At 56.1% G+C, this 25,886-nt stretch overlaps 2 protein-coding genes and 1 long non-coding RNA gene across 8 annotated transcripts in view; 2 read left to right on the top strand and 1 right to left on the bottom strand.

Moving 5' to 3' along the window:
* ITGA5 (integrin subunit alpha 5) overlaps positions 1-1,447 on the top strand; it is a 22,783-nt gene extending 21,336 nt beyond the window's left edge. Inside the window, exon 30 of the mRNA XM_045466817.1 lies at positions 348-1,447. Within this exon, the coding sequence (XP_045322773.1) occupies positions 348-431 (84 nt within the window). The 3' untranslated portion in view covers positions 432-1,447. The remainder of the gene's footprint in view (positions 1-347) is intronic.
* LOC123592028 overlaps positions 1-10,445 on the bottom strand; it is a 16,642-nt gene extending 6,197 nt beyond the window's left edge. Inside the window, exons 1-2 of the long non-coding RNA XR_006709559.1 lie at positions 9,649-10,445; positions 9,099-9,170 (exon numbers count right to left, since the gene is read on the bottom strand). This is a non-coding gene — a long non-coding RNA (uncharacterized LOC123592028). The remainder of the gene's footprint in view (positions 1-9,098; positions 9,171-9,648) is intronic.
* Positions 5,078-25,886, top strand: ZNF385A (zinc finger protein 385A). Of its 6 annotated transcripts, none has more exons than XM_045466819.1 (8): positions 5,078-5,206; positions 11,875-12,011; positions 19,521-19,631; positions 21,250-21,412; positions 23,298-23,540; positions 23,887-24,056; positions 24,275-24,370; positions 24,518-25,886. In XM_045466819.1, exons 1-8 carry the CDS (start codon positions 5,197-5,199, stop codon positions 24,746-24,748), a joined length of 1,161 nt encoding a protein of 386 aa, XP_045322775.1. In that variant the 5' UTR covers positions 5,078-5,196; the 3' UTR covers positions 24,749-25,886. The 6 variants fall into 6 exon arrangements, with proteins under 6 accessions (XP_045322775.1, XP_045322777.1, XP_045322778.1 ...); XM_045466821.1 differs by lacking the exon at positions 5,078-5,206 and adding an exon at positions 10,652-10,775; XM_045466822.1 differs by lacking the exon at positions 5,078-5,206 and adding an exon at positions 11,232-11,582.

Here is a 25,886-nt window from a genome sequence, read left to right as displayed (position 1 = left end):
CATCCAACTTCGGCTCACGTCGTGATCTCACAGTTCATGAGTTCCAGTCCCACATCGGATGAGCTCGAGCCCCCGTGAGCCCTGCTTCTCTCTTTTTTTTGCCCCTTGCTCACTTGTGACCTCTCTCTCTCTCTCTCAAACTAAAAAAAAAAAAAGTTGGACACTTAACTGACTGAGCCACCCAGGCACCCCTGGAGAGGGAGTCTTAACAGCCAGGAATTTAGGCCACTTTCCCAAGATGGGGAGATTAGAAGCACTAGAATCATCTTTATTTCTGCTTAGGATAAGATCTGGGGAGAAATGGAAGCCAGAATATCTAAACTCTCCCTTCTTCCCCCCTTCATTAGCTCGGATTCTTCAAACGCTCCCTCCCATACGGCACCGCCATGGAAAAAGCTCAACTCAAGCCACCAGCCACCTCTGATGCCTGACTCCTCCCAGTCCCAGATTCCCAAGCCTCAAGGCCCAGTCCCCCCACCCTCAGTCTACTGACAGGGAGGGGGCTGGGCGCTTCCTGAAGGTGCTGAGGGCCAGGGAGAAGCTCCTCTCCCCAGCCCAGAGACATACTTGAAGGGCCAGAGCCGGGAGGTGTGGAGCTGGGGATCCCCTCCCCCCATGCACTGTGAAGGACCCTCGTTTACACATGCCCTCCTCATGGAGAGGGGAACTCAGATCCAGGGATAGAGGCCCCAGCCTCCCTGCAGCCTTTGCATTTTGGAGAGAGTTTCCTGAAAACAACTTGGAACCAGACCTGGGGAATCCAGTCCCAGTTATCTGGGCCAGATGTGCCACCAGGACTTACTGTCCAGCTCCAGCCTGCAAAGATCTATTCTCAGCCTTGCCAGAGATCCACAGGAAGCCCCCCAGCTAAGAACCTGGAACCTGGGGAGTGAGACCTGGAAGCTCTGGACAGCCCCCACCCTGGTGGGCCGACAAGGAAACACTAACCGTGGATGGTGCCCCAGGCCCAGCTCAGGACAGATCCCAAACGAGGATCGATGCTGGCTCAGAACCAGCTCCAAGGGGACTCAGAACTTTAATGGGGCCAGATCGAACCTGGGGCCTGGGGTTGATCTGGGACTCAGACTCAGACATTGGTAACCTAACCAAGCCGATCCAGGACTACATTTGAGCCTGTTCCAGACCTGGGCCTGGAGGCCCAATCCACCTCTGACTCAGAAGAAGTCAGGAATTGCCCAGGACCCTGAAGGGGCCATGATGGCAACAGATCTGGAACCTCAGCCTGGCCAGACGCAGGCCCTCCCAGTCCCCCAGAAAAAGGGGAGCCCACTGTCCTGGGCCTGCAGGATTTGGGTTCTGCCCACCAGCTGCACTGACGCTGCCCCTTCTCTCCCTGCCCAACCCCCCCTCACCTCAGCTCCGGACATCCGGGACTTATTTAAACTCTGTTGCAAGTGCAATAAACCCGGCCCGGTGCCCCCACTGACCAGAGCTGGAATTTGTGTCCTACCCCACTCTTTCCAAGCCCATCCTGGAACCAGATGGCTCAGTGGATAGGAAATGTCTGTTTTTCACAGCTTCTTTCCACTGGGAGCCAGGAGTATGACCCCCAGGAACTATAAACTACTTTTTGGGTTCCCTTCTCTCAGGTGAAAGAGATGATGTGATGATGGAAGGGGTGAATGGAGGACTTGACTCCTCTGCCCATCACCCAGCTCCACCAGATCTGGTTCCCAGCGCCTCCCGGAGAGAAGGGAAAGAATTCCTTCTTTTTGGGTTTGAGCATTAGGGAAGAGTGCAAAGGGGGAGGTCCAAGTTGAAGGTGGAGGACGATGGTCCAGAATGCTCACCTGGGCTTCCCTAAATCAGAATAACGAAATGGCTTGAGAGAAAAAGCCACAAAACTAAATCAAAAGAAAGCCAGTTAGGTTTTTGTTGTGTTTTGTTTTGCTATCACTGCTTATTGTATACTGGTAGGTAGAGAGGGTGTTAAATAGTTTGCATACCTTATCTCATTTCGTTTCTCTATCCATAATCCTGTGAAGTGGGTACTATTAACCCCATTTACATGAGGGAAAATTGAGGTCCAGAGAGGTTATATAACTTTCCCAAGGTCACCCAGTGAGGGTGAGAGCATAGTCGAATTTAGCCTTGTCTGACTGTGAAAGCCCTCATTCTTAACCAACATGGTTTAGGTCTTTGAAGAGAAATCAAAGTAAGGGAGCCCCTCGGGGTCCTCTGTCTTTTCAAGGCCTGTCCTAATGTGCCAGAAGAGGAAGGAGAGGGGTGAAGAAATTCTAATGGATTGTCGGAGGCAGATGTCCATGTCATGCTAGACCAGACTTCAGCCACCAGAGGGCAGCATAGCCACAAATTTGTGGGAATTTGGGGGATGGAGAATGCGTGAAGTCCATCTCGTTCTCTTTCCCCATCGCCGGGGTTATTCTTTTTAACTTAGGCTCCTGCCTAGCAGTGCCTACGTCACCTTAAAAATATCTCTCCTGGGAGACCAAGGCTGCTGCACACTCCAATCCGTGACTTCTTGATAATTCTGTACCTTAGAACTTCTTCCCAGAACCCATAAATGAAGAGGGACTGATAAGGAGGAAGAGACCTAGTGAGGCCAAGAGCTACCCAGTATTTCCAAGGATTGCAGCTGAAGCATAACAAGACACTGGGAATTCTCAAGGAAGGAAATCTCATACTCCCCTTCTCGGCGGAGGGCTGGGATTGGCATCATCCAAATTCCAGGGGGCAGATCTGAGATTTCTTACACCATCAGCAGGAGGAAACGAGGAGGGGAAGTGAACTGTGACCACTCAGCTGGGTCATGGGTGTGTCTGTGTGGTGCCTGTACCTTTGAGTCTCAGAGAGTGACAAGGTCTCTTGTGAGGGTGCACAACATAAGGAAGGAATTCCTTGGGCTCAGAAATGCCGCAGTTGTAATCTAGCACCAGGCTTTCTGCCCCTGAACTGTAATTCTCAGGCTCTGGTCTGTTTCCCTTCCAAAGCTCCCAGCCCTTCCAGAGAATGTCTGCCTCTCATCCTGAGACTTGAGTGATCCAGAGGGACATGAGGGTAGGGGGCTAGGAGGCCTGAGCCCTATCCTTATCTGTTTGTGTGTCGATGGAAAGGAGGCCCTGGGAAGGGAACAGCAGCTGGGGGTACAGGGAGGGGGAGGGGACTCAGGAGAGGCAGCTGGCAGGCGGGAAGCTGATCTGGGGGTCTCAAGTTTCTTGACATCAATTAGAGCAACCAGCCTGGGCTCATTAGTAGCCCGGGGTGCAGGGCTCATCAATAATGAATTCACCCCACACACTGCCCCCACCCCCAGCTGCCTGCAAGGTCACCCCGCCCTCCAGCCAGCTGCCTCACCTTGGTAAGCTAAGCAACCCCTCTTCTGAGAGGTCTCTTCTGTGACCTCCCTAACTCAGAGTCCCTGGAGACAGCATGGGATGGTGGACAAATCAGAGGGCAAAGGGGTCTGTATCACCAATCAACCACACCTGATGCTGACTCTGTTTTTTTCTGAGTTCACCAAGGAGGAGAAAGAATGGAAAGAGAAAAGGAAAGGTGTGAGGGGTGGGGTGGGGGGAGGCTAGATAACAGGGCCTGGGGAGAAGCAGGCTTTGTGACACTAGAGTTGAACAACATGGTGGCAGGTTGGAGCTGGAGTAACAAGACCTCCTCTGATTGGCTCAGAGACCCTACATTCTCCCCCAAGGCCACAGTTGGGCAGCAAGGCCACAGTCCCCTGAAATCTCCGCCTCTGGATCAGAACAAGACCAAAGCATTGGAATCCCCAGCATTCTCTTGCCCTTGAGCTGGAACATCTTTCTGTCAAACCAGATCAGTGGGGTAAAGGCAAGAGACCGCTGAAGCTCAGAATCAGGAATTTGAAGTTCTTGTACCTTAATTAGCCATCTAGTCCCAACTTCCCTGCTGAACCCAGGAATGCCAGTCCCCAGTCCCCTTCCCTGACTGTTCCAAGACTCCAGTCTCAACACCCTTCTACCAACCTCTTCCTCCCTGCCTCCACCCTCCTTATATCCCAAGCATTCTACTTCCCAGTTACACCTCCTTTCCCTCTGGCGCGGGGGCTGGCCTGAAGCTGGCCGTGTGGCATTCTGGGAAGTCCTCCTGCCGCCCTCCCTCTAGGGGCAGGTACAGACAGGTCCAGGCTGTGGCAGCTGCATCTTCTCCAGACACTTCACAGACTCCCAGACTCCAGCCTCATGCTGGGGTTCCAGTTGCCCACCTCTAATCGAGTCCCCTGTTGGTCCTTAAAATACATCCAGTGTCCTGTACTCCCCCCCAACACTCCCCAGCCCATACATTCGCCCTTATTCTCCATCCTCCCCTCCACCTCACCACACACACTAGTCCTCTACAATCCACACTCACCTTGGTGAATGCCCTGGGTTCAGACCCTGATGCCTGATGGGTGCTCCCATCCCCACCCCAATTCAGGTCCTCTCTACAGGGTTGAGCCTCAATTCTGGATCCTCTATCATCTTCTGATTGCCCTAATAAATCATCTCGGTGGCAAGCTTCTTTTTCCACCTCTTTGCATTGATTGCAACTCTCTTCATGCAGACCTTCCCTGAGGACCTAGGCATTTGAACCCCAGCCAGAGATCAACCTGGGACCCATCTTCAGCCCCACATTTCATTCCTGAAACCCAGCCCCCAGGCATCCTGCTCCAAAGTCAAAGAAACAAAGGACCTTAACATTCTCTGCACTCCCCCCACCCCGACCCTGCCCAGCCTATCACTCCAGAGAGGACCCAGGTGTCACACCCATCCCAGGCTCCATCCCTCCCCAGAGGACTGAGGCATCCCCCACCCTATATCAGCCCACGACCAGACTTCCTGCACTCAGACTCAGCCCTTCCCAGGAACCCAGGCATCTTAGTTCCCAGCTTCCTCCGTCACCTCACACCGTCTTGTAGATGTCTTGTTCCCCGGGCCCTGGCTGCAGTGACACGGTAAATCCAGGAGACCCAGGGGCAGCCAGTAGGAGAGGAAGGGACGAGGAACCGTCAAGACGCCCCCTCATGGAGCGCAGGGTGCCCGGGTTCCCCCTCCTCCCGTCTTCACCTGCTGCGGGCTCCGCCCCCGCTCCGCCTGGGCCGGCCTCTGCTCCTCCCCCGACTCCTCCCCCTGTACCCCCAGCCCGGCCAGAACGGCCCCCGGGACAGAGCGACGCGGAACCCCGGGCGCCTGGGTCCCCAGCATGATCCTCGGTGAGTGGGCTCTGCGGCTCTGGGCTCCGGGCTCCTGGGTCCCTCTCAGTAGGTCACCCCCCCAACCTCCCGGCACCGCGGTGACTGCGGCCGCCCGTCAGCGACCGGCTCCCCCTCCCCCTTCATCTGGCTCCACATCTGGGGGTCCCCTCTTCCCCACGCTGCCGTCTCCCCGGGTAATTTAGGGAGTGGTGAAGGAGAGAGCAGAGCCGAGTGAGACCCCCGCCCCATAATGAGGATATTGCGTATTCATGAGGCTCATGAATATTATATGACGGTCTACGAGAGGCTGGGGGAGAGGGCTGGTCCTGGCCTAGTGGAGTTGAGGGAAAGGTTCTGACCCGTCCCCGCACACACTCTCCCTCCCCCACCCTTAGCTCAGACACTCCGACATCCTTCTGGGCCCAGGATAAGAGGGAAAGGAGGAAGTGGGGGGCGGGCGGGGAGAAGATGGTGGGTGTAGCTTCGAGGTGTGTGTGGTGGGAGGTGGGAACCTGAGGGCTGGAGATAAGGGGGCTGGGTAGAAGCAGGGGTGGGAAACTGTCCTTCCCGGGGCCCCTGCGGCTCGGATCCTGTCTCCGCAGCCATCCTGCCCCAACACGCCGGGACCTGCCCCGCTCTCTCCTTGCTCTGGCTGCCTGGGCCCTTCCTTCCCAGCTTCCTTCTTCTTCCTTCTTCCCCCACCCCCACCCCTGCCTTGGGCCAGGGGCGCCAGGAGACAAGGGGCAATGGAGAGAGTAAGGATGGGGGAGGGGAGCCCCCGCGGGACTCTGACAACCCTTCAGCCACAGCCACCCCATCCTCATGACCTACATCGCGAGGGAGCCCCTGGGTGGGGGAGGAGAGGGACTAGCTGTGCGTCTGGACTCCTCCTCAGCTCCAGGGGCTCCAGGCCCCTGCCTCCACAATAGTAGGCCGGCCTGCTGTGTCCTCTGACCTCTGACCTCTGCCCTGGTTGGGCCGGTTCCTGGGCCCTGTTTATGGTGGGAGATGCCCCCCCACAACCGGGCCCAGACACCTGTGGTCTCCCTGCCTCCCAATGGAGGGCTTGCCCGGCCTCTGCTGGGTCCCTCTGCAGTTTGCTCTTTGGCTTCCCTTCTTTCCTCTGATCCCTGTTGACTTCCCACTAGTGGTCTTTCTCCCCTTCTGCCCTCCTTCCTCTCTCTCTCTTTCTCTCCTCCTCCTGGACCTCCTCACTCCTTCACCATGTTACGTCTGCCCGCTCCACCTAACACTCCACTATACCTATTCAGTGAATGAGGGAACAGAGGCGTGAATGACTGGTGCCTGCCTCCTTCCCATGAGTATCTCCAGCAAAGAAGAGACTCCCCACCCAACTATGAAGACTATCCCCAGCCTAAAGTGACCCTCACCATCACATCTGGGACTCAGGTCCCCAAAGCACAGGCCCCACATTCTTCCAACGTGTGCAATCCCTGCCTGTTGGCCCCACCCTGGACGCAGGCTCCACCCTGGGCACGGGCCCCAGAGGGAGCATCGTGCTTTTCCAGAATAAACCAGTGTGAGCCACACTTCCCCTGGTCAGTGGGCTCTAAAGACGACCTCCGAGACCTGCTCAAGCCTGACCAAGACCCCACCACAGGAAAAATGCCTGGGTCTGCCAACTGGACCCCCACCACATCTGCCTGATGTGGGACAGCACACTGTAGTTAACTCCCTCCTTGTGCCCACCTACGGGGGGGGGGGGCGGGAAGCCTGCTGGCCCACACGCACGTTAGCCCTCTGTGAGGAAAGGAGAGAGGGAGGAAACTGCCAGCCAGGGCTCAGGCCTTGCCCACCCCCCTCCCCCCACCCCCCGCCCCGGGCCATGCCATTGTAGGCTTTCAGCTTCCAAATACTGAGGCCCATTGAGTCCATGTATGTGGTGGCCCTGACCTGCAGGTGGGGCCCGGCCTACCTGCTTAAGATCTAGACTGTGGGCCCAGGTTTAAGCAGATGGTGGTTCTGGGCTCCGTTCCTTGTTCTGGGCCTTTCTTACTGTCCTCTCCAACTGGGTCCCATGGGGAGAGGGGGCATTGAAGAAGGCCCTGTCCTGTCACGTTGGGAAGATTTCCCAGGGATCTTCCCTCTCTTCCCTTCCTGGCCACCTCCTCCCTTTAGGCCCCGCCCCCGCCTACATCCACCCTGGGGTTATTAAGGATGATGTTTTAAGTAGTTGTTCATAATCATCCCCTTGTTCCTTTAATCTTTGACTTCAAAGCCTTTCCAGCCCTCAACCTGCCTCCTGTCCAGATGAGGGAAATCAAGGCAGAAAGGAACAGAAACATGGGATTTGGTCAAGAACCCAAGACGCAAGAGTTCAAGGCTCTCCCCTCATTCCCCAGTTTTAGGCACTGCTGGGGAGGGAGAAGAGGCCAAAAGGCCTGAAGAGAAAAAGAGATGGATTAGAGATGAGATCCCAGTCCAGTCTCCAATCCAGTTCCTCCTTTGGCTCCAGAGTCTAATTCCCCCATCTTAACCCAGTGCTGATCCAGGCTTTTCACCACCTGGGGTTAGGGCCCTAATACAACTTGCAACCCTAACGCCAACCATATATCTCATCTCACTCTCATCCTGGCCCAACCTCCAAGACCAGCACTAACCCACGGCCCTACCCTAACACCTCTCCTGGCTCCTGTTCTTACCAGACAGGACCCCTCCCTGAGCTAGCTCAAGGCAGACACTCCCATTCTTTACTACAAGGGCTCAAGGCCCCAGACCTGACCTAAGGCAGCCAAGGGGCTGAGACTCTGACCTGGCCAAAATTTCTGGGAAAGGGAGGAAGAAAAAGACCAGACTTCAGTGGGCTGGAAGGAGTTGGATGTGGCTTGGTTGTGGCTCGGTGTGAGCGGGATCAAAGGGCCTAGGGCTAGGTAGGACCTAGAAAGAGCCAGATGGACATCCATCCAAGGGTCTGAGAGTTCATCCCCTCTAAAGTGCATTGGGAACTGTCTTTAATAAAGCATTTGGCAATTCCCCCACAGAGCTGGGTGGGGCTCTATCTGCTGGAGGTAATTACTCTAATGAGCTTCCCTCTGGAGTGGCCTGCCCCAGCCAGGCCCCAGCTCCTCCCTGCCCTGCCTGACTTGTGCGCCATGCAAGAACACGTGCATGCATGTGTACACACACACATACACACACACACGCACGCACTCACGCCAGTTTGATCTCCTACCCCCTCCAAACCTGCTCGAAGACCTCACCTAGTCAGATGTCAGAAGCCCTGGATTTCCTGCTTCCCCAGACCTTACTATGTACCTGCCTTTCCCTCCAATACCCCATCCCTAGTCTACCTACAAAAGTGTAGTGCTTGAAAACCCTGTCTCTGGAGCCAGACAGACAGGTTCGCATCCCTCACTAGCTGTGTGACCTTGGTCAAGTAATTCCCCCTCTCAAAGCTGATTGTCCTCATTGATAAGATGAGGACTCATTCATTTAACAAACATTTATTTAGCTCCCTTTGTGGCATGCCAGCAATTTACATAGATTCAATCCTCTCAACAACTCCTTGAGGCAGTACTATTGTTCTCATTTGCCAAATGAGCCAGTTCCCCAGCTTCTGAGCAGTGGAGACAACCTCAGGGAGACGGTGTATGTCCAGTGACTGGCACGTAAAGAGCCTTCAAAAAGTGGCAACTATTATGGAGCGCCCGGGTGGCTCAGTCGGGTAAGCGTCCGACTTTGGCTCAGGTCATAATCTCGCGGTTCGTGGGCTCTGTGCTGACAGCTCAGAGCCTGGAACCTGCTTCGAATTCTGTGTCTCCCTCTCTCTCTGCCCCTCCCCCGCTCACGCACTGTCTCTCTCTGTCTCTCAAAAATAAACGTTAAAAAAACAAGTGGCAACTATTAGTATTCTCAGAAAAAGGGAGAGGGGACTGAGGCTTGGGCTTACCTGAAACCAGAGAGCTCTGCTTCTGCCCACTCGGCCCGTGAGCTGCCATCTGCCCCTCTCCTCGTCTCATAGCTCAGTAGACCCAAAAATGGGGAGACACACGAATGTCCAGTTACCCACCTTGCTTCCTTGCCTCACTCCATCCTCCCTCCCCCTTCCCCCCCACCCCTTTCCCTCCTGGGTTCTTGTCCTGGAGGAGAGGAGTTGCTGGCCATAGGGCACTGAATCACTGCTGTTTGTTTTCCTCCAACCCCAGGAAGATGCAGGGACCTTCCTCTCCTTGAACAAGATGGAAGTCTGTGCTGGGACCTCCATCCCTTCTGAGTGACACTAGAGTCCTCGGGGGTTATGTAGCAGTGAAAGAATTTGCAGCAGATCTTGATTTAGCTCCCAGCTCTGATACTTACAGGCTATGTGACTTGAGCCAAAGTTTTTAACTCCTCTGAGCCTCAGTTTCCTCGCACGTCAAGTGGGAAAAATAGTATCAGCTACCCCCATAGAATCATAGCTGCCTCAGAGATTAAATGTGATAATACTCAGAACTCATTACCTGGCACATAGCGGCTCCACAATACGTATTTTCTTCTATTCCCTTTTCCAGAACTCATCTGTCTCTTCTGAGATGGGGGCCTGAGGGATGGGGGCTTAAGAGAATCTAGAGCTGGGAAAAGGGTCAAGGAGCTGGGCTGCTCTGGGGCGGGGCAAGTGCCAGCCCCAAACCAGCTGCTAGGGGTGGGTGCTGGGTGCCCGGGACTCTGGGAGCGCTCAGGTTTCTCTCACCATTCCTGATGCTGCCCGGGGCTCGTTAAGGCTGCCCTGGTCTGGTGTGCCAGGCTTGGCGTGGAGGGGGGGTGTTGTGCATGGGGGGAGGAGCCCTGAGGGGACAGACCAGGAAGGGGAGGTGGTCAAACTGCCCCTCAGACCATCTGTCCCTCTCTTCTCGCTCCCTTTCTTGCTCTCTGCTCTCTGTCAGTCTTTCCACCCTGGGGTCTAGCTCTGTGTCCAGCTTTTCTGCAGTCTCTTTTTTTCTCTCTCATTTCACTGTCTCCCATCTCTCCATTGTTCACTATTCTTTTCTCTCTCAGTATCTCTGTCCCTTTTCTCAATCACTTACTCCGGCTTCTGTCATTTTTTCCCCATTCTCTCTCACTCACTTTTGTCTGTCTCTTCTCTCTCTCTCTCTCTCTCTCTCTGCTCTCCCCCTACCCCATCTTAACTCTGAGATGGCAGAGGAGGGAATGGACACAGGGTGTACAGGCCTCCAGCTGCCCAAGAGCCAAAGCCAAGCATCCTGCCCTTTTCTTCAAACCCTTAGCCCTCTAGAGCCCAAGCTCCCAGCAGCCTTGACCTCAGGGACCCTGGCCACCCACCCTGGCAGAAGAGCCAGACCCCTCCAGACCTTTCTGGACCAGCTCCCTGCCCCCAGCTGTGCCTGAGCCCTCCCCACCCCCTCCCTCTCGCCTCCGATTCCCTAATCCCTGCTCCCCCGCCCTCCCCTCTGCCCCACTTTTCCAGGACTCTGATTGGCTGATTCTACTGACTGGACTTGGGGGGGAGGGGGCTGGCAAGGGAGGGGGCAGGGGGCAGAACCAAGGGAAGGGGACGCTGTCAGGCCCAGGCCCCTGGGGGGCCGGGGCCAGGCCACTGCCTGGGGGCAGCAGGCACCAGAAACTGAAGGTATGCAAAGGGGCAGTCTCTGTGGAGGGAGCAGGGAAGGATCCTGGGGTACCCTCTGCCCCAGTAAGGTCAAGGGAGGACGGGGCCAAACTTGCAGCCTCCTGGCTTTGCCTTTGTTCCTGGGAACCCCTGTTGCTGGCAGGGGGTTGTTAGAGCAGGGAAGGGCAGCCAGGATTCCCTGACTGGTGGACAGCGAGGTCACAGAAGGGAGCTGGGCTAGCGGAAGCCCAGAGGGGGTCCTCAGGGCCTTTGGCCTCCTCCCACTGGAGCCTGGCAAGGTTCCTCCCATGGCTCTGAGGGGAGGAGAAAAAGTTTCAGGGGAGGGTGGGTAGTGGAGTGGCTGGCCTGGACTCTCATTTCCCCTTGGGGTCAGACCCAGGCATTCCCCTTCCAGAGGCCCGGGTGGCGGTTCCTCCTGCGGTGCTGGAGCTGAACACTCTCAGGGAGACAAGGGGGCTTGGGGGGAGACAGGAAGGTTGGGAGAAGGGGCTCTGAGAATGGGCCCAGGCAGTCCACCTCCCAGGGCAAACGCCACTCACTTATCACCTACCCCCAGAGATGTCAACAATTAACTAAGAACAGCCAGGACAGATCACAGTTCTTTGGGCAGCCCGAGACACTCAGCGGCCCTCCTCCAAATCGAGACCTCAACATTCCCCTCTGGGCAGTGGGAGGAATCACCCACCTGACCCTGTCCCCCCTGGGGTGAGACCTCGCCTTTGGGATTCCTTGGGGAAAAACAAAACCAGAAGAAGGGAGTGGCCAGAGCCGTGGGGCTCCCTGAGTCCTGCTGATCCAGCAGAGAAGGTCTGTCCTCTTCCTGGGTTTGTAAAATGCCTAAAGGTCTTGGGGGAGGGAGGCTGGAGAAGGGGGAAGTGAAAACCACCCAGAAGGGAAGGGCTGGTCTGCACTCTCCCCTGGGCCCACAGGGCACCGTGCTCCATTGCTCCGGAGCTAGCAAGCAGGGGAAGTGTGTGTGCGCATGGGGGTCACACTTCTGAGTGTGGGGGCCCCAGCCGGGGAGTGGGACAGACAGGTTTGGGTGGGGCTCCCAAGCTTCAATCTTCCTGCCCCACGTAATGTTTTCTCTGCCCTTCAGGCAGCCTGAGCCGGGCAGGGCCCCTCCCTCTGCTTCGGCAGCCCCCCATCATGCAGCCCCCACTGGACCTCAAGCAGATCCTGCCCTTCCCACTGGAGCCAGCCCCCACCCTGGGCCTCTTCGGCAACTACAACACTGTGAGTAGCAGCCTGCCTGCCCACCCTACCCTCCTGAGACCCCAGCTCCTTCCTTCACTCTGACTCACCCCTCCCTGCTTCTCCTATCTACTTCCTTATCTTTCCTTAGGACCCCATCTCCCCGGACTTCTAGTCTCTAGTCAGTTACAAGCGTTGTTGGCTATCTGGTATACTACTAGCAACAATAACAATAATAGCTCCTATTTGCTGAGCCAGACCCTGTGCTACATGTTTTATATGAATCGTCTCACTGAGTCCACCATCTAGAGAAGCAAGAGACCCAGATGGGTGATAGTGACTGCAGGGAGGTGGGAGGGGCGACAGGTGCCGAATCCAGAAGGAAGGGATAAGCAGGGTCACAAGCCTGCCTGTTTGTAAATTCTAGCTCTCTGGAACCCACAGTTGGGTGGGGAGGATCAGTGGGGTAGGGCTTAGAGGCCTGGCAAAGTTGTCTAGATTTAATACAGTATGAAATAGGGAGCCATTATCCATTGTTAAGCAACAAAATGACTTTGTCAGAGCAGTGTTTGAGGAAGGTGATTGGGACAGCTGGATGAAAGGGAGCAGAGGCTGGAGGAGGCTGTCCCACCGAGGTGGGCCTGAAGGGCAGCCTGGAAGGCCACATCAGGCCAGTGGTAGTGGCAGTGTGAGTATATAGGAAGGGGGAAGGGCAAGGGGTTTGTTTCCAAGGAAATATTCCTAAGCCATGGTGACCAACTGATATTTGGGGGTAGGGGAGAAGAGAGAGGATGAGTCAAGGCTGACTCCAAGATTCAAACGTCTGTGGCTAGGAGGGAGAAGTCACCTCGACAGAGGCAGGGGTTTAGAGGAAGAAGCTGGTCTGGGGTGAAGCTGTAAAGCTCACTTTAGGACATGGCGAGTTGGTGAACCAGTGGGACATTGAGCCAAAAACGTCCAGCAGACAGTTGGAATTTGGGTCCTAGAAAGTGGGCTAGAGCTAAAGGTTCAGGGGAAGTCGGCTTTAGTCCACGCAAATAACCCACCATCAAACCATATTCAGCTGCAAAACGTGTACTGAGTATCAACCATGCAGCAGGCACTGCCATAGATGTTTCTATACCTGATCTCATTTCGTCTTCACCTCAACCCAACAAAGTAGACGTTGTTATTCCTGTTTCGCTCGGGAGGGATTAGCAATTTATCTACGTTGACATAGTATGTGCCTAAGGTATGATTTGAACCCGTAGCATCTGACTCCAAATGGAGTTCTCTTTACACCACAGCTGCTTCCTCCAAACTCCTCCCAAAGAATCCAAACCAACATCTGCACTACACTCTGGAGTTTACAAAGTATCCTTCATATCTTAGTCCTTATAGCAACCCTATAGGGTAGCTATTGTTTAATCCATTTTACAGATGAGAAAATGGAGTACTGACTATAAGCAAGGCACTGTTTTAGATAAAATAGAGACGTGAGGGTAAACACAATACGGTTCAATTTTAAGAGTTTGTGGGTTGTTGTTTTTTTTAATGTTTACTTTTAAGAGAGAGAGAGAGAGAGAGAGAGCACAAGCAGAGGAGGGGCAGAGACAGAGGGGAATAGAAGATCCCAAGTGGGCTCCGTGCTCACAGCTGGAGAGCCCGATGCGGGGCTCAAATTCAGGAACCCGCGAGATCATGAGCTGAGCTGAAATCAAGAATCCAATGCTTAACCGACTGAGCCCCCCGGGCCCTGCTGATACGGTCCAGTCTGGAAGGAGCTTGCATTCAGGGGAGAAATATAGAAATGGATGCAGCAATCTAGAACGCAAAACAGAGGCAGAGTTATAAATATTGTGACAGAGAAACCAACGATGGTTCAAGTGAACAAAAAAATTTTTTGAGCACCTACTATGTGCTGGGCACTGTACCAGGTGTCAGGGACACAGGACTCAGCCTGTGCCCCTGGGGAGCTCATGTTTAGTAGGAAAGATAACAAGTTAACAGTTACCCTGTAGGGTGAAAAGAGCTGCGTCAGAGGCATTTAGCTTGTATGGGAGTCCAAAGGGGTGTCAGGAAAGACTTGCTGAATGAGGTGGTGCCTAAGGGACCAACCAGAGCTGAGCAGGAAAAGGAGAACAGAGGAAAAAGGGATTCAACCCGGAGCAGGTGACATAGGATTTGGGCTTTGAAGAATTATTCGTAGGATTTTAAAAGGGGCCTTAGAGAACAGTCCAGACTGAAGCAAATAGCATGAATAAGAGCTAGAAAAGAGCACTTGAGAGGGTCCAATTGATTCAGTTTGACTGGAGCAGAGGTGCTGGGAATACTTCCCCCATCTACACACCTCATTGACGCTTGCCCTTAGGTCTCTCATCATTTCCCCCATTTTATAGATGAGGAAACACAGACCTAGAGAGGTTAAGTGACTTGCCCAAGGTCACAAAGCCAGGCAATTCGCATGGGTAGTTCAGGGTTTCTCACTCCCCCAGGGTTCATGGCTCGACTGCCTCTAGTGAGGACTAGCTATTTAAAGCCATGAGCCCTGATAAGCTCGGAGAGTGCGGCAGGGTGTTGAGCAGCACCAGCTCTGGCATCTGACTGGCAGGATTTGAATTGACATTCCGAGAGCACTGGCTGTGTGACCTTAGGCAAATGGCTTCACTACTCTAAACCCGAATTTTACCAGATAGTAATAGTACCGACTCACAAGGCTGTTGCGAGAATCGTATTACATAATCAGAATAGCTAGCACAAAGTGGATGTCTGGTGCTGGCGGCTATGATTATTATTATGTCATTGCTATTATTTTTATTTAAGAGAGGACCAGAGAGAGAAAGGCCAAGACTCAGCCTTTTGGAATAAGCAGAATTAAGTAGTAGGAATAGGAGGAGGCTCCAGCAAAGGATGTGGGGGAGCCACTGGAGGGGGGTAGGGACGCAGCCTGGTGCCTGTAGAGTTGGAGAAGCCAAGGGAGAGAGTATGGCGGGCTGCATCAATAGTGTCAAATTCTGCAGGGGAGTGAGGACTGCAGAAAAGCTGCAGACAGACCTTTGGCAGTACTGTGCAGCAGTTAAGTACATGGCTTTGGAGTCAGGCTGCCCAGGTTTAAATTCAAATCCCAGTTCAGCCACTTACTAGCTTATGACCTTGGGCAAATTATTTAACCTCTCTAAACCTCAGTTCCCTCGTCTATAAAATGAAGATAATAATAGTACTTATTCTGAATAGTGGTTGTGAAGATTAAATTAGATAATCCATGCAAAGAGCTCAGTACAGAGGCTGGCACATTCCAAGGGCTCAGTCAACATTAGGTGGTGGTGGTGGTGGTGGTGGTGGTATTATTCATGGCTAATGGATTCTGGACTAATACAATACCTCCAGATCTCTCTCCTACTGGGGCAGTTCCTACCCCTTAGACCCTTCCCTGTATTATGCTTTCCTCTGCCCTTGGACGTCTCTCATTGTCTCCCAAAGACAGCCTCTCTCTACACTCAGTCCGCTGCTTCACTCATCTCTCTGTCCTAGACGGAATGGGAGAGGGTGAGAACCAGAGATGGTAGAGCGGGAATCCTAAGACCTATTCGGAGAGGATGAGGAGGTGTCTGGGGGAGGGAGCGGCTCTGCCCTCCTGCCCCTGAGCCCCCAGTGTTGCTCCTACTTGACCGCCAGAGGGCAGCAAGTGCACGAAACATAAGCTCTTTGGGAACCTAGCTGTCCAGCAGGTGGCGGGCGAGGGGAGGAGATAGGAAGAAGAGGTTAGGGACGTTGTCCCCAGTATGAGGTCGCTTCTGCTCTGGGCGCCTCCCAGCTCCACCTTTCAGAGGAATCACTGAGAGAGCAGTGCCTGACACCTAGGTACCTGGGCTCGATTTCCCATCCCTAGTAAGGGAAGTGACATGTAAAAAGGGCACAGGGGCCGTGTGCAGAGGGAACACGAGTCTGGGGGCTCGGAAAAGGGGTTGTCAACAAGGGAGCGAGGGCCAGGGTGGAAAGGATGGAAGAAAGGAGAAATGTCCGAGCTAGAGAAATAGAGCCGTCCATTAGGATTGGTGGGGACAAGGAACCCAGCAAGGATCCTCAGTGGAGGAAGCCGAGGTCACCTGGTCAATGCCCGATCGCCGGACCGAGCAGCCCCTCACCAGGACAAGGTCTACCACCCTGGAACGAGTATCCGGATACGGACACCCTCTCCTCTCCTCTTTTCACCCTAGCCCCCCTTCCTCCTGCTCAGGCTCCCTAGCCCCGCCCCCGTCCGCGGCCCGCCCTCGGCCCCGCCTCCGGGGCGGGCTCCGGTCCCGGCCGGCACCGCCTCCCCTTCTCGGGCCGGCCCGGCCGCACAGCCCCGAGCCACCCGGGCAACGAGCGCCGCGTCCCCGGCCTGCCCGGCCCGGCCAGGCTCGGGTGCCCCGCCCGGGTCCGCCACCCCGGGCCATGGAGTCGCGGCCCCCGGGGTCCCGCAGGGTAAGCCACCCGGCCCCTCCTCTCTCCCTGGCTCCCGCCGCTGCCGCAGCGCCCCCCCACCCTATCCCCGCCCGCCCCTGGCGGGCGGGCTACCTCTCCTTTCGCCCGGTCCTCGGGTTATTTGGCCCATCCCCCATAACTGGCGCGGTCCCTGCCAATCTCTGGATCCCAGCTGGCACCCCCAGACTACTGCCACCATACTGGATACCCCCACCTCTGCTTCTCAGATCCTTGGAGTCCCCCCAAATCTTCAGACTTCCCATCAGGTCTTACATGTACCCTCAAATCACCACGCCGCTTAGATCCTTCTTATCCCATCCCGGCATCTTTCCTTTTCCCAGCATCCCTCCCCCACCAGCTTCCACCTGCTCTTTAGACACCCCCTAGCTCACTCTCTTTCCTATTTCAATCCTTCCTGTCCCTCTGGTCTTCCCATCACCGAGATTGCACCCTCCTTCTCTTTTCACCTTTATTTGGGGGTGGGGGGGAGGATGGGGAAGTGGGGTGGTCAAACACGGGGCAGCGGTTTCCATCAGATAAAGGGCAATGGAAGGAAATATAATCATGGCCCCCTCTCCTGTTCCTGATCTGGTTTCCTCCCTTCCCTCCCCCTTGCCCTTCCTGATTCATTTTGCCCCAGCTTTAGGGAGCGATTCCCCTTCATGTCTGCTGTTGGAGGGCAGGTGGGAGAGGAATGTTTTGTGGCCCTTTCCAGGCAGTGTCTAGGCCAAAATCCCAGGGTAGGGGCTCTGGAGTGGGATGGGCTGTGGGAGATGTTGGCCTCCACCCCTCCCCAGAGAGCCCTCATCTAGGTCACCAGGGCCTCTTGACCTTGGCCTGGAGCGGCACTTCAGTGGCTCACGTTCCACCTGCACAGGGATTGGGCCCAGGAGCCCTCACCTTCAGCCTGGTGTCTCCTCAGTTCCTGGAGGAGAGGGTGGGAAGGACCCATGGCACACTGGGTTGATACCCTCTTTCTCACCACTCCCCAACCCCTGGTTGGTGTTTATGGACTTAAACCTGAGGAGGGGTGTATGCAAGAGAAAAGGCTTTCACTCTGGAAGAGGGACCCAGGCGGGGCAAGGACCATTCTCCTGGGATGTATGTAGGCATGGTCAGCCCACAGGTCGTCCTTAGGGCACTGTGGGAAGCAGGCTGGGGTGATGGGTGGGGCAGAGACAGAACCCTGGCCTCTGCTGTCCCCTCTCCATCCCACTCCTCTCTCCCTAGTGCTGTCATCGACTTAGGTTTCCTGGCCTAGATTGGGTTTCTGTTTGGGCTGAATTCCATTCCCCACCCAGCATATGAGGAAGTCCAGGGGCTGAGGAGAACCCTGGGGCAGGGGGAGGGGGGTGTCTCTGCATAGGGAGGACTGACACCTGGAGACTGGGAGCTGAGAGCAGGCATCTGTCTCCCCCTTCTGATTAAAGCCTGTCTCCAACTTGGTCTGTCTTTATTTCTGCCAAACACATCATACATTCACACAGATAAACACACAGCTGAAGATTGCACAACCTGACCATTCATGGCATCGGCAAAGCCCCCGACACAGAAATGTTGATACATAAATGATGTGCACACAGCACATGACACTCCTTCACACTCCACCCATGCACAGATTGATCACAGCCTGCCCAGACACCCGCAGTCACACCCCTTCTTCCCCTGTTTGGCTTTTCTTTGAATAGGACCTGGGCTTCCAGGAGGTGAAAAGTGAGCTACTGAAAGGGGCTGCTTCCAGCCAAGGGCAGGCCAAGAGATGGACACTTGTCAGCCAGACGAGTCATCTGAACTTGGTCATGGCTCCTGCCTCTACATCTACCAAATGAGGCAGCCCATGTCACAGGGGTGCTAAAGCCCCCTTCCAACCAGCCAGTGAGACTACTGGGGAGAGCCAGGATCTGTGGACTTTCCAGATTCCAGCCACCTTCTTCTCCCTGCTTCACATGCCTGTCTCTCACCAGTGTCTTACTGGGAACCATGAAGACCTGAGCATAGGGGAGGGCCGCAGCTGAGGAGCTAAGGACCCCTCGGGTCCCAGAAACTATTTTTCACTTGATCCTTCCACCGGGAAGACCAGGCTTCAGTTCTAATTTCGTTCTGTTTTTATGAGAGGTCCCAGCCATCACCCAATCCTCTTCAGCCTCGGGTGCATTCCAGTCTCGCCTCTCCCTGGCTGCCTAGGGGGCCAGAAGGGAGGAGGACTGTGCAGGGAGGCAGTTTTCATGCCTCTAGGCCCCTGGCTTCATCCCTTGATAGCTGAAGGCCTCAGAGAGAAACTCCCATCCTCTCCCTTCCTCATGTGAACTCTTGGCAGGAGACTGCAAAGACATCTGCTGACCCAGGGTGGGGGCAAGACTGTTCCTAATCACGCCCAGCCCCACAGCTCTGCCCCAGAAGCCCTGTGATCAAGGGAGGAAGAGTTCAGAAGATCTCTCCACTGCCTCAGGCCAGCCCAGCTTCTTAGGTCCTGCCCCCCTTCCCCAACCCCCATTATTCACTACAGCCATGTACTCTCTCCTGAGTTCTTTTACTCCCTTTAGACCTGCTGCCTTAAAGAGATCTAGGGAGTATGTTAGGGCAACCTGGGGCCCAGAGATGGGAAGCTGGGAATGTCTGTCCCCTGGGACCAAAAGCTTGGCTTGGTAGACATCTTGCCCCGGAGTGGGTCCAAAGAGTTCAGAGGCCTCAGCTGAAGGCCATAGTATCTAGGGTGCTTTGGGACTTCCCATCAGTGGGCCTTTGGTGGGTTGGCCGAGCTGTACATCAAAAAGGCAGAGTTGGATCTTCATGGTATGATGAACTGAGACAGCAGCCCAAGTTCAAGTACCAGTTTTGCTATTAACTGGTCGTGTGACCTTGGGCCAACCACTTCTATTCTGTCAGATGGGGGCACTGGGCCAGTTGGTCTCTCAAGGCCCTTCTAGTAGGGTGAGGATTGGGCTTGGAGGGGATCAGGGGACTGAGGCTCAGAACCCTCAGGCAAACTGAGGGATAGGGACGAGACTCTGAGCCCTTTGGTTCAACCCAGCTGCAACCAATGTGGGGGATGATGGACATAAGCTTGTGCTGGGGTTCCTGGCTCACCCCAGCCTGCCTCCGCAGATGGACCCTGTGCAGAAGGCTGTGCTCTCCCACACTTTTGGGGGACCCTTGCTCAAGACCAAGCGGCCCATCATTTCCTGTAACGTCTGTCAGATCCGCTTCAATTCGCAGGTAAGAAGCCTTGCTGCTCCAAATGGGTGGGGCAGCAGTAGCCTGGAGATCTCGGGAGAGCAGAGGGCAGAGGAGCTCGGGCGGGGGGCAGAGATAAAGGGGATGTCGGGAAGAGCAGGGAATGGGGACACTGTAGGAGGGGCAGGGGCGGATGGAAGGCACTTGAGAGGGACAAGCGGTGGCTGTAATTTCAACGTGAAGTCGGCCAGTCCTCTCAGGTTGACCCTTCCCTCCCTTGGGGACTGAGGCATCCCTGGCTCAGAATTTCCTAGAACACAGGTGGCCATCATGTCTGGGTGCAAGAGTGGCCTCTGGCCCACTGGTCCTTGGGCACTGGGCTGAGTTAGGTCATTGACTCCCCTGCAGAGCCGCCTGTGCCCTCCGGGGCCTCTGCTCAACTCCTCCCCTGGTCCACCCACTTCACTCTAACCTGGCTTCCTCCTCTGTCTGTCCTTTCCCGTGGGGGACTTTCCATGGAGAGAAGCCACCCAAAACGCAGAACCTAGGTGTCCCGCCTCCCAGCTGTCCTGTCCTCCTTGTGAGGCTCCCTTGGGACTTCTGTGTGGGTCGAGAGGAGACTTTGTGGGGTGCAGGTTCGGAGAGCTTTTGGAGAAAAACAGCAGAGCCTCATTCTGCTGAGTAGGGGGAAATAAAGCACATTCTGTTTCTCTACCCAGTCCACACACGCGCGCGCGCGCACACACCCACCATGCTGCCAGGCTCCGCACACCACTGCCTCACCTCTGGGGTATCAATTTTCTTTCCCTACCTATCCATACTTTTTATTTCTACTCTATCCCTGTCTGGGTGACCTTGTGGCTCCATAACTGTATGTTCTAGGCAGGAGGTGCACGTGGGGGTGGGGGTGGAACCAGGACCAACCCAGCTTTAGGCCTCTCGGTTACCTCAACCCCAGGCATCCCCTCTCCCAACCCTGGCTCCACTCCCTGGTGGAGGGTGGAGGACTAGAGGGGCAGGGGGCCAATAGTAGGCAGCCCTCCACTTCCCTCCCCCACCAAGTGGCTCTGTTTTGACAGCTGTCTCTGCTGCTGTCTCTATCTCCAGAGCTGGGCTTGGGGCCAGGGTCCTCCAGGGTGTCCACAGAGGCTTCAGGAAAAATGAGAACCAGGGGGGAGTAGTCAGGGTAGGGCCCAGGCCTCAGGGCTCTTGGGACTCTTAGCCTGAGTGTAGAAGCAGTGCAGCCTGGATCCAGAGGCCGGGAGACACGACACACGCATAGAAGGCCAGGGGGCCAAGAGACTGCTAGCTGGCTGGACTGCTGGTCCCCTCCCATTTAGAATTCTATTATAGGTTGGGGTAACCCTCCCTCACCCAGAACTAGGTGAGAAGCCTGAGTCAGCAGCCAGGCCCTGGGTGTGGTGGTAGGGTGGAGTCTGGGCTAGGTGAGGATCCAAGTTCCCAGCGACTCAAGGTTGAGAAGCTAGTCTGAGCCCCAGGAAAAACCAGGGCTCCTCGGCACGGCTTTACATCCCACTGGTATAGTAAGAGATTCGCTGCAGCCTCCTGAGACCACCCCGAGGACCTGAAGGAACTCTGTGGGGAGCATGGTCGGATGAAAGGTGATCTCAGATTCCCTTTTTTTCTTTCATCCCTAAAGAGCCAGGCTGAGGCACACTACAAGGGTAATCGCCACGCCCGAAGAGTCAAAGGCATCGAGGCTGCCAAGACCCGAGGCAGGGAGCCTGGCGTCCGGGAACCTGGAGACCCAGCTCCCCCAGGCAGCACCCCCCCAAATGGGGATGGCGTAGCCCCCCGTCCAGGTGTGTTTGAATACCCCGACATTGTTCAACTGCTTTCGTCTCTGTTCTTTGCCCGCTTCCCAGAATTCTCTGCTTTCATCTCTCTCTTCCTCACCCCCCCCCCACCCCTACCCAAGGTGAGTCCTGGAGCCAAACACAGTGATACAAAATTTCCATCCTGTCACCCGTACTCCCGCCCCAGCTCCTCTCAACAGAGTCCCCACTGTCTGTCCTCCCCACCGCCCAGTGACTCAGAGAGGGGCTAGGGTGAGGCCACCTGGCAAACTTCCTCAAGAAAAAGGGAACCATCAAATCTAGGGAGAGGCCTCTTCATCTTGGGGAGAGGGACAGGGAGGGAATCAGGATATCTGAGGGCCTGCCCACTGGGCTTCCCCTTGGGGAGACTGAGAGCTCAGGACACTCAAGCAACACCCCGGATGATCTTGGTTGATCTTTTGACCTCTCTGGCCCAGTCTGCATCCTGGGAGTGAGACCTTAAGATCTTGGAGGTCTTTCCCAGGTTTACAAAAAGCAACTCTGAGACTTTCTCCCTCATGGCTGGTGGCCATCTTCAGTCCTACTCCCAGCCAAGAAATTGGAAGGAAGGAATATCAAGACAGGAGGATATGAGCCCCCCTCATGCTGGGATTGCCACATCAGATATCAGTCATGATCAACTCCAGAAAGACTGAACATCCCCATTTCCTCCTTATCCTTGCCTGTCCTTTCGGCCCCACCCCAAATAGAATGAGAACCAGGCATCCACATCAGCAGCTTGGGAACCAGGATCCCACTGTCAACGCGCGCACACACACACACACACACACACACATACATACGTCCCTCAGGGATGCACAGATAAGGCAGGCAGGTGAGCTGAGTTCTAATTGTGCTCTGGCTGCTCTTAGCCTGGTCACCTTTTTTTAACTTGGCAACATCTCTGCAAAATGGGGATGACTCTGATAGTGGTGGTGGTAGATAACATTTCATGTTCTGGGTGCTTTATGCATATTACCTCATTTAGTTAGTTCCGACAGGATTATCTCTAAGGAGATAATGATACCTGCCCTACTTTTGTAAACCACGAAGCCCTGTCCAGTTTGAGACGTGGGTGTGCTATCTGGATCGGAATGGAGGTCGAGGATGTCAAACGAGTAAGAGAAATAAAGGGAAAGATCACAGGATGGACAAGCAAAGGGACACGTGCAAGGGTCAGGAGGTCCCTTTCTGCCAGTGCCCCACCCCCACTGCCTGCGGTCTCACAACCCGGAAACTGGATCGGCTGCTGGAGCAAGAATGGGAGTGCTAGAGTTTCCCCTGTACAGAGGCCAGAACCCAGCGCTGAGGCCTGGGGCCTGTGCATCTTTAATCAAGCCATGAATTATAGAGCAGCCTGCATTCCTGTTCCCTCTCCAGTTCTGCTGTTTCTGTTTCCCTTTTGCCGTGTCTGCGACTGTCTCTGTCGACCTCTCCTCACGCTGCCTCTGCCCCTTCCTAGAGCTCTCTGGCATGCCTCCCTGGGGACTGGGCAGGACTCTGGGAAGGGGCTGGCCAGGCAGGAAGCCCAGGCTGGCTGGCAGGCCACTGAGGGGTGAATCCTTGTTCCATGCCTCTCCCCAGGGCTAGGCTGGCTGCCAGCTTCAACCTGAAGGGGAAGCCACTGCGGCTGGACCCCTCAACCATTCCCAGCTTCTCCAGAATGGGCCAGGCACTGGAGCCTCACACCCAGCCTGCAGCAGCTAGACCACATCTGGCTCGGGCCCAGGGCATGAGAGCATGCATGTTGTCACAGGGTGGGGACTCCTGGGCCCTTGCCCTCCAGGAAATGGGGGTGGGTTTCCTCCACATAAAGAATCTCCTCCAAAAACCATCTGAGGTGACCCCTATGTTTCTCCCCCCACAACAGTCTCCATGGAGAATGGACTGGGTCCAGCCCCAGGATCCCCAGAGAAACAGCCTGGCTCCCCATCCCCTCCCAGCATTCCGGAGACTGGTCAGGGTACAACCAAGGGCGAAGGGGGCACTCCAGCCCCAGCTTCCCTGCCTGGAGGCAGCAAGGAAGAGGAGGAAAAGGCCAAGCGGCTGCTCTACTGTGCCCTGTGCAAGGTGGCAGTGAACTCCCTGTCCCAGCTTGAGGCTCATAACAAAGGTAAGGACTCTCCTACCCCGACCCCTATTCCCCTATCCTCAGCCCACTCCTGCTCCCCACCTCTAACGCCCCTGGCTTCCAACATCCGGGCCCCTCCAAGACTTACCAGCCTATCTCCCTCCCTAATCATCTCCCACTTAACTTCTTCAGTTCTCCCTCTGCTTAACTCCTCGACCTGTGACTCTCCCCTGACCTACCCTGTGTTTGGGGGTGTCCCAAGGGGATTGGAAAACCCCCACACTTGATGCTTCCCCCTATTTTAATTGGGAACGTGGGTTATTTGCTGCCGAGGAGGCCTGGAGAAGTCTTCCTCCACCCCTTACCTTCTGCCCTCTGCGGGCCCCAGGTACTAAGCACAAGACAATTCTGGAGGCCAGAAGTGGGCTGGGCCCCATCAAAGCTTACCCTCGTCTGGGGCCCCCCACTCCTGGGGAACCAGAGGCCCCTGCCCAGGACCGAACCTTCCACTGTGAGATCTGCAATGTCAAGGTCAACTCGGAGGTCCAACTGAAACAGGTGGGTCTAAGGCCTTTCCTGGGAATTCTAGGGAGCTCTACTCACAAACAGGGAGCTTGGGTGAGGGCGCTTCTCTCAGGTCCTTTCCTTGGGACCACAGAAGGGGCGGGGCCAGGTGTTTTGGGTGTGCCTACCGGCTCGTCGGTTACTCCTTTCCGGGTGGCTCACAGCCCCTTACCCACTGCCCCTCCCTACCCACCCCCACCCCCACCCCGCAGCACATTTCCAGCCGGCGGCACCGAGACGGCGTGGCCGGGAAGCCCAACCCGCTGCTGAGCCGTCACAAGAAACCTAGAGGCGCGGGGGAGCTGGCGGTGAGGCCTGGGCGCTGGAGAATTCGGCAATTGGGGGACCGGAGCTGGGAGGAGAAGGGGACGCGGGTCGGCACGGGGAGGGGTGGGGTTTGCGGGCCGCCGAGTGACTCCTCGGTCTCCCTTTCCCCGCCCCTCTCCCCGCTGCAGGGCACTCTGACTTTCTCCAAGGAGCTGCCCAAGTCCCTGGCGGGAGGCCTGCTACCCAGCCCCCTAGCGGTGGCTGCGGTGATGGCAGCGGCAGCAGGCTCCCCGCTGTCCCTGCGCCCGGCCCCAGCCGCACCTCTTCTCCAGGGACCGCCGATCACCCACCCCCTGCTCCACCCGGCACCCGGGCCCATCCGAACTGCGCACGGACCCATCCTCTTCTCCCCCTACTGACCTGAACCCCGAACCCCCTCCCATTCAACACCTCCCCCCCCCCCACCTCCAGCCGGGACCCAGGCCTCCGGGCTCCAAGCCTGCCCCTACTCCCGGCACTCCCTGAATGATCTCTCTCTCTCCTTCCCCCCCACCCCGAGGTACGGGGTTCCAGGAAAGGGGAGGGGTAGCGGGGGAGGGGGGCTTCAGAAGGGGGGGAACACCCCAGATCTCAGGGAACCCCGCCCCCTGCCCTTCCCTCTCCCCTAGAAAAGGGGGGGCCGTCTCACCCCCGAGCCCCCTTGGAGACACCCCCCCTCCCAAAAGCCATGTCCATTCAGCCCTTCCCCCCCAAACCTAGCACAAAACGGGGTTCACAAGCCATGGTCGGAGTCCGGGGGGCAGAAATGGATTTTTCTTGGCAATAAGTGGACTCTGGGACTCCGGCCCCTGCCCCCAAACTGAAGCGCTTCCGTGAACACCCCCATCCTCCGCAGGGGGAGGGGAGCAGGCGGGATCCTGGGTCCCTCAGAAGCACTTTGGTTTTACCGCCTGCAACCTCACTGTGCCCGCCCCGCACCATGCCCCAGCCCCAGGTCTAGCTGGGCCCATCATAGGGGGCAGCACTTGGGGGCATCTCTGGCACTTGGGTGGGACCAAGTAGATGCCCCTACAGACCCTTCCCTCACCTTCTTCCTCCCCAGTCTGGATTCCATTCTTTTCACCAGCACCCATCGCCCAAGGGGTACCGAGGGGGGCAAGGGGTGTCCAGTCCGAGCCCACCCCCGCCTCGCCTTCCGCAAAACTGTGAGCAAAAAGCAATAGAAGCCTCGCCCCCGCCCCTCCCCTTTCCGCAGGATTCGCTGAGTCTGTAGCCTTCCCCGTCCCAGCTCCTAGACCTCATGGCTGTCCCTCCCACCAGACACCTCCACTGCACAACTCGGGCGGGGGCGTGACCTCCCTCCCCCCACCCCACCCCTCTGTGGTTTCCGTATCGTCAGCCCTTCTAGCAGCCGACACGGGAGAGGGACGGGCCCCCACTGGCCTTCCCGTCCCCATCAACTCTTTCTGCTTGACAATGTAGCAACCCCGGCCCCCCACCCACGTCTTCCCTTTTCCTTCTCCCCGACAATAAAGTCTGGATTCGTTGCCCTCCGTC

The sequence above is a fragment of the Leopardus geoffroyi genome, chromosome B4 (assembly GCF_018350155.1).
Source record: "Leopardus geoffroyi isolate Oge1 chromosome B4, O.geoffroyi_Oge1_pat1.0, whole genome shotgun sequence".
Lineage (NCBI taxonomy): Eukaryota > Metazoa > Chordata > Mammalia > Carnivora > Felidae > Leopardus > Leopardus geoffroyi.
Note: the sequence above shows the minus strand (reverse complement) of the source record. Positions and strands in the feature narration are given on the sequence as shown.

Excerpts from the sequence above, each read along its gene's own strand:
- ZNF385A (XM_045466819.1), top strand. Across the intron at positions 12,012-19,520 it reads TCTTCGGCAACTACAACACT|ATGGACCCTGTGCAGAAGGC; the intron begins GTGAGTAGCAGC and ends CTGCCTCCGCAG. Across the intron at positions 24,057-24,274 it reads CGGAGGTCCAACTGAAACAG|CACATTTCCAGCCGGCGGCA; the intron begins GTGGGTCTAAGG and ends CCCACCCCGCAG.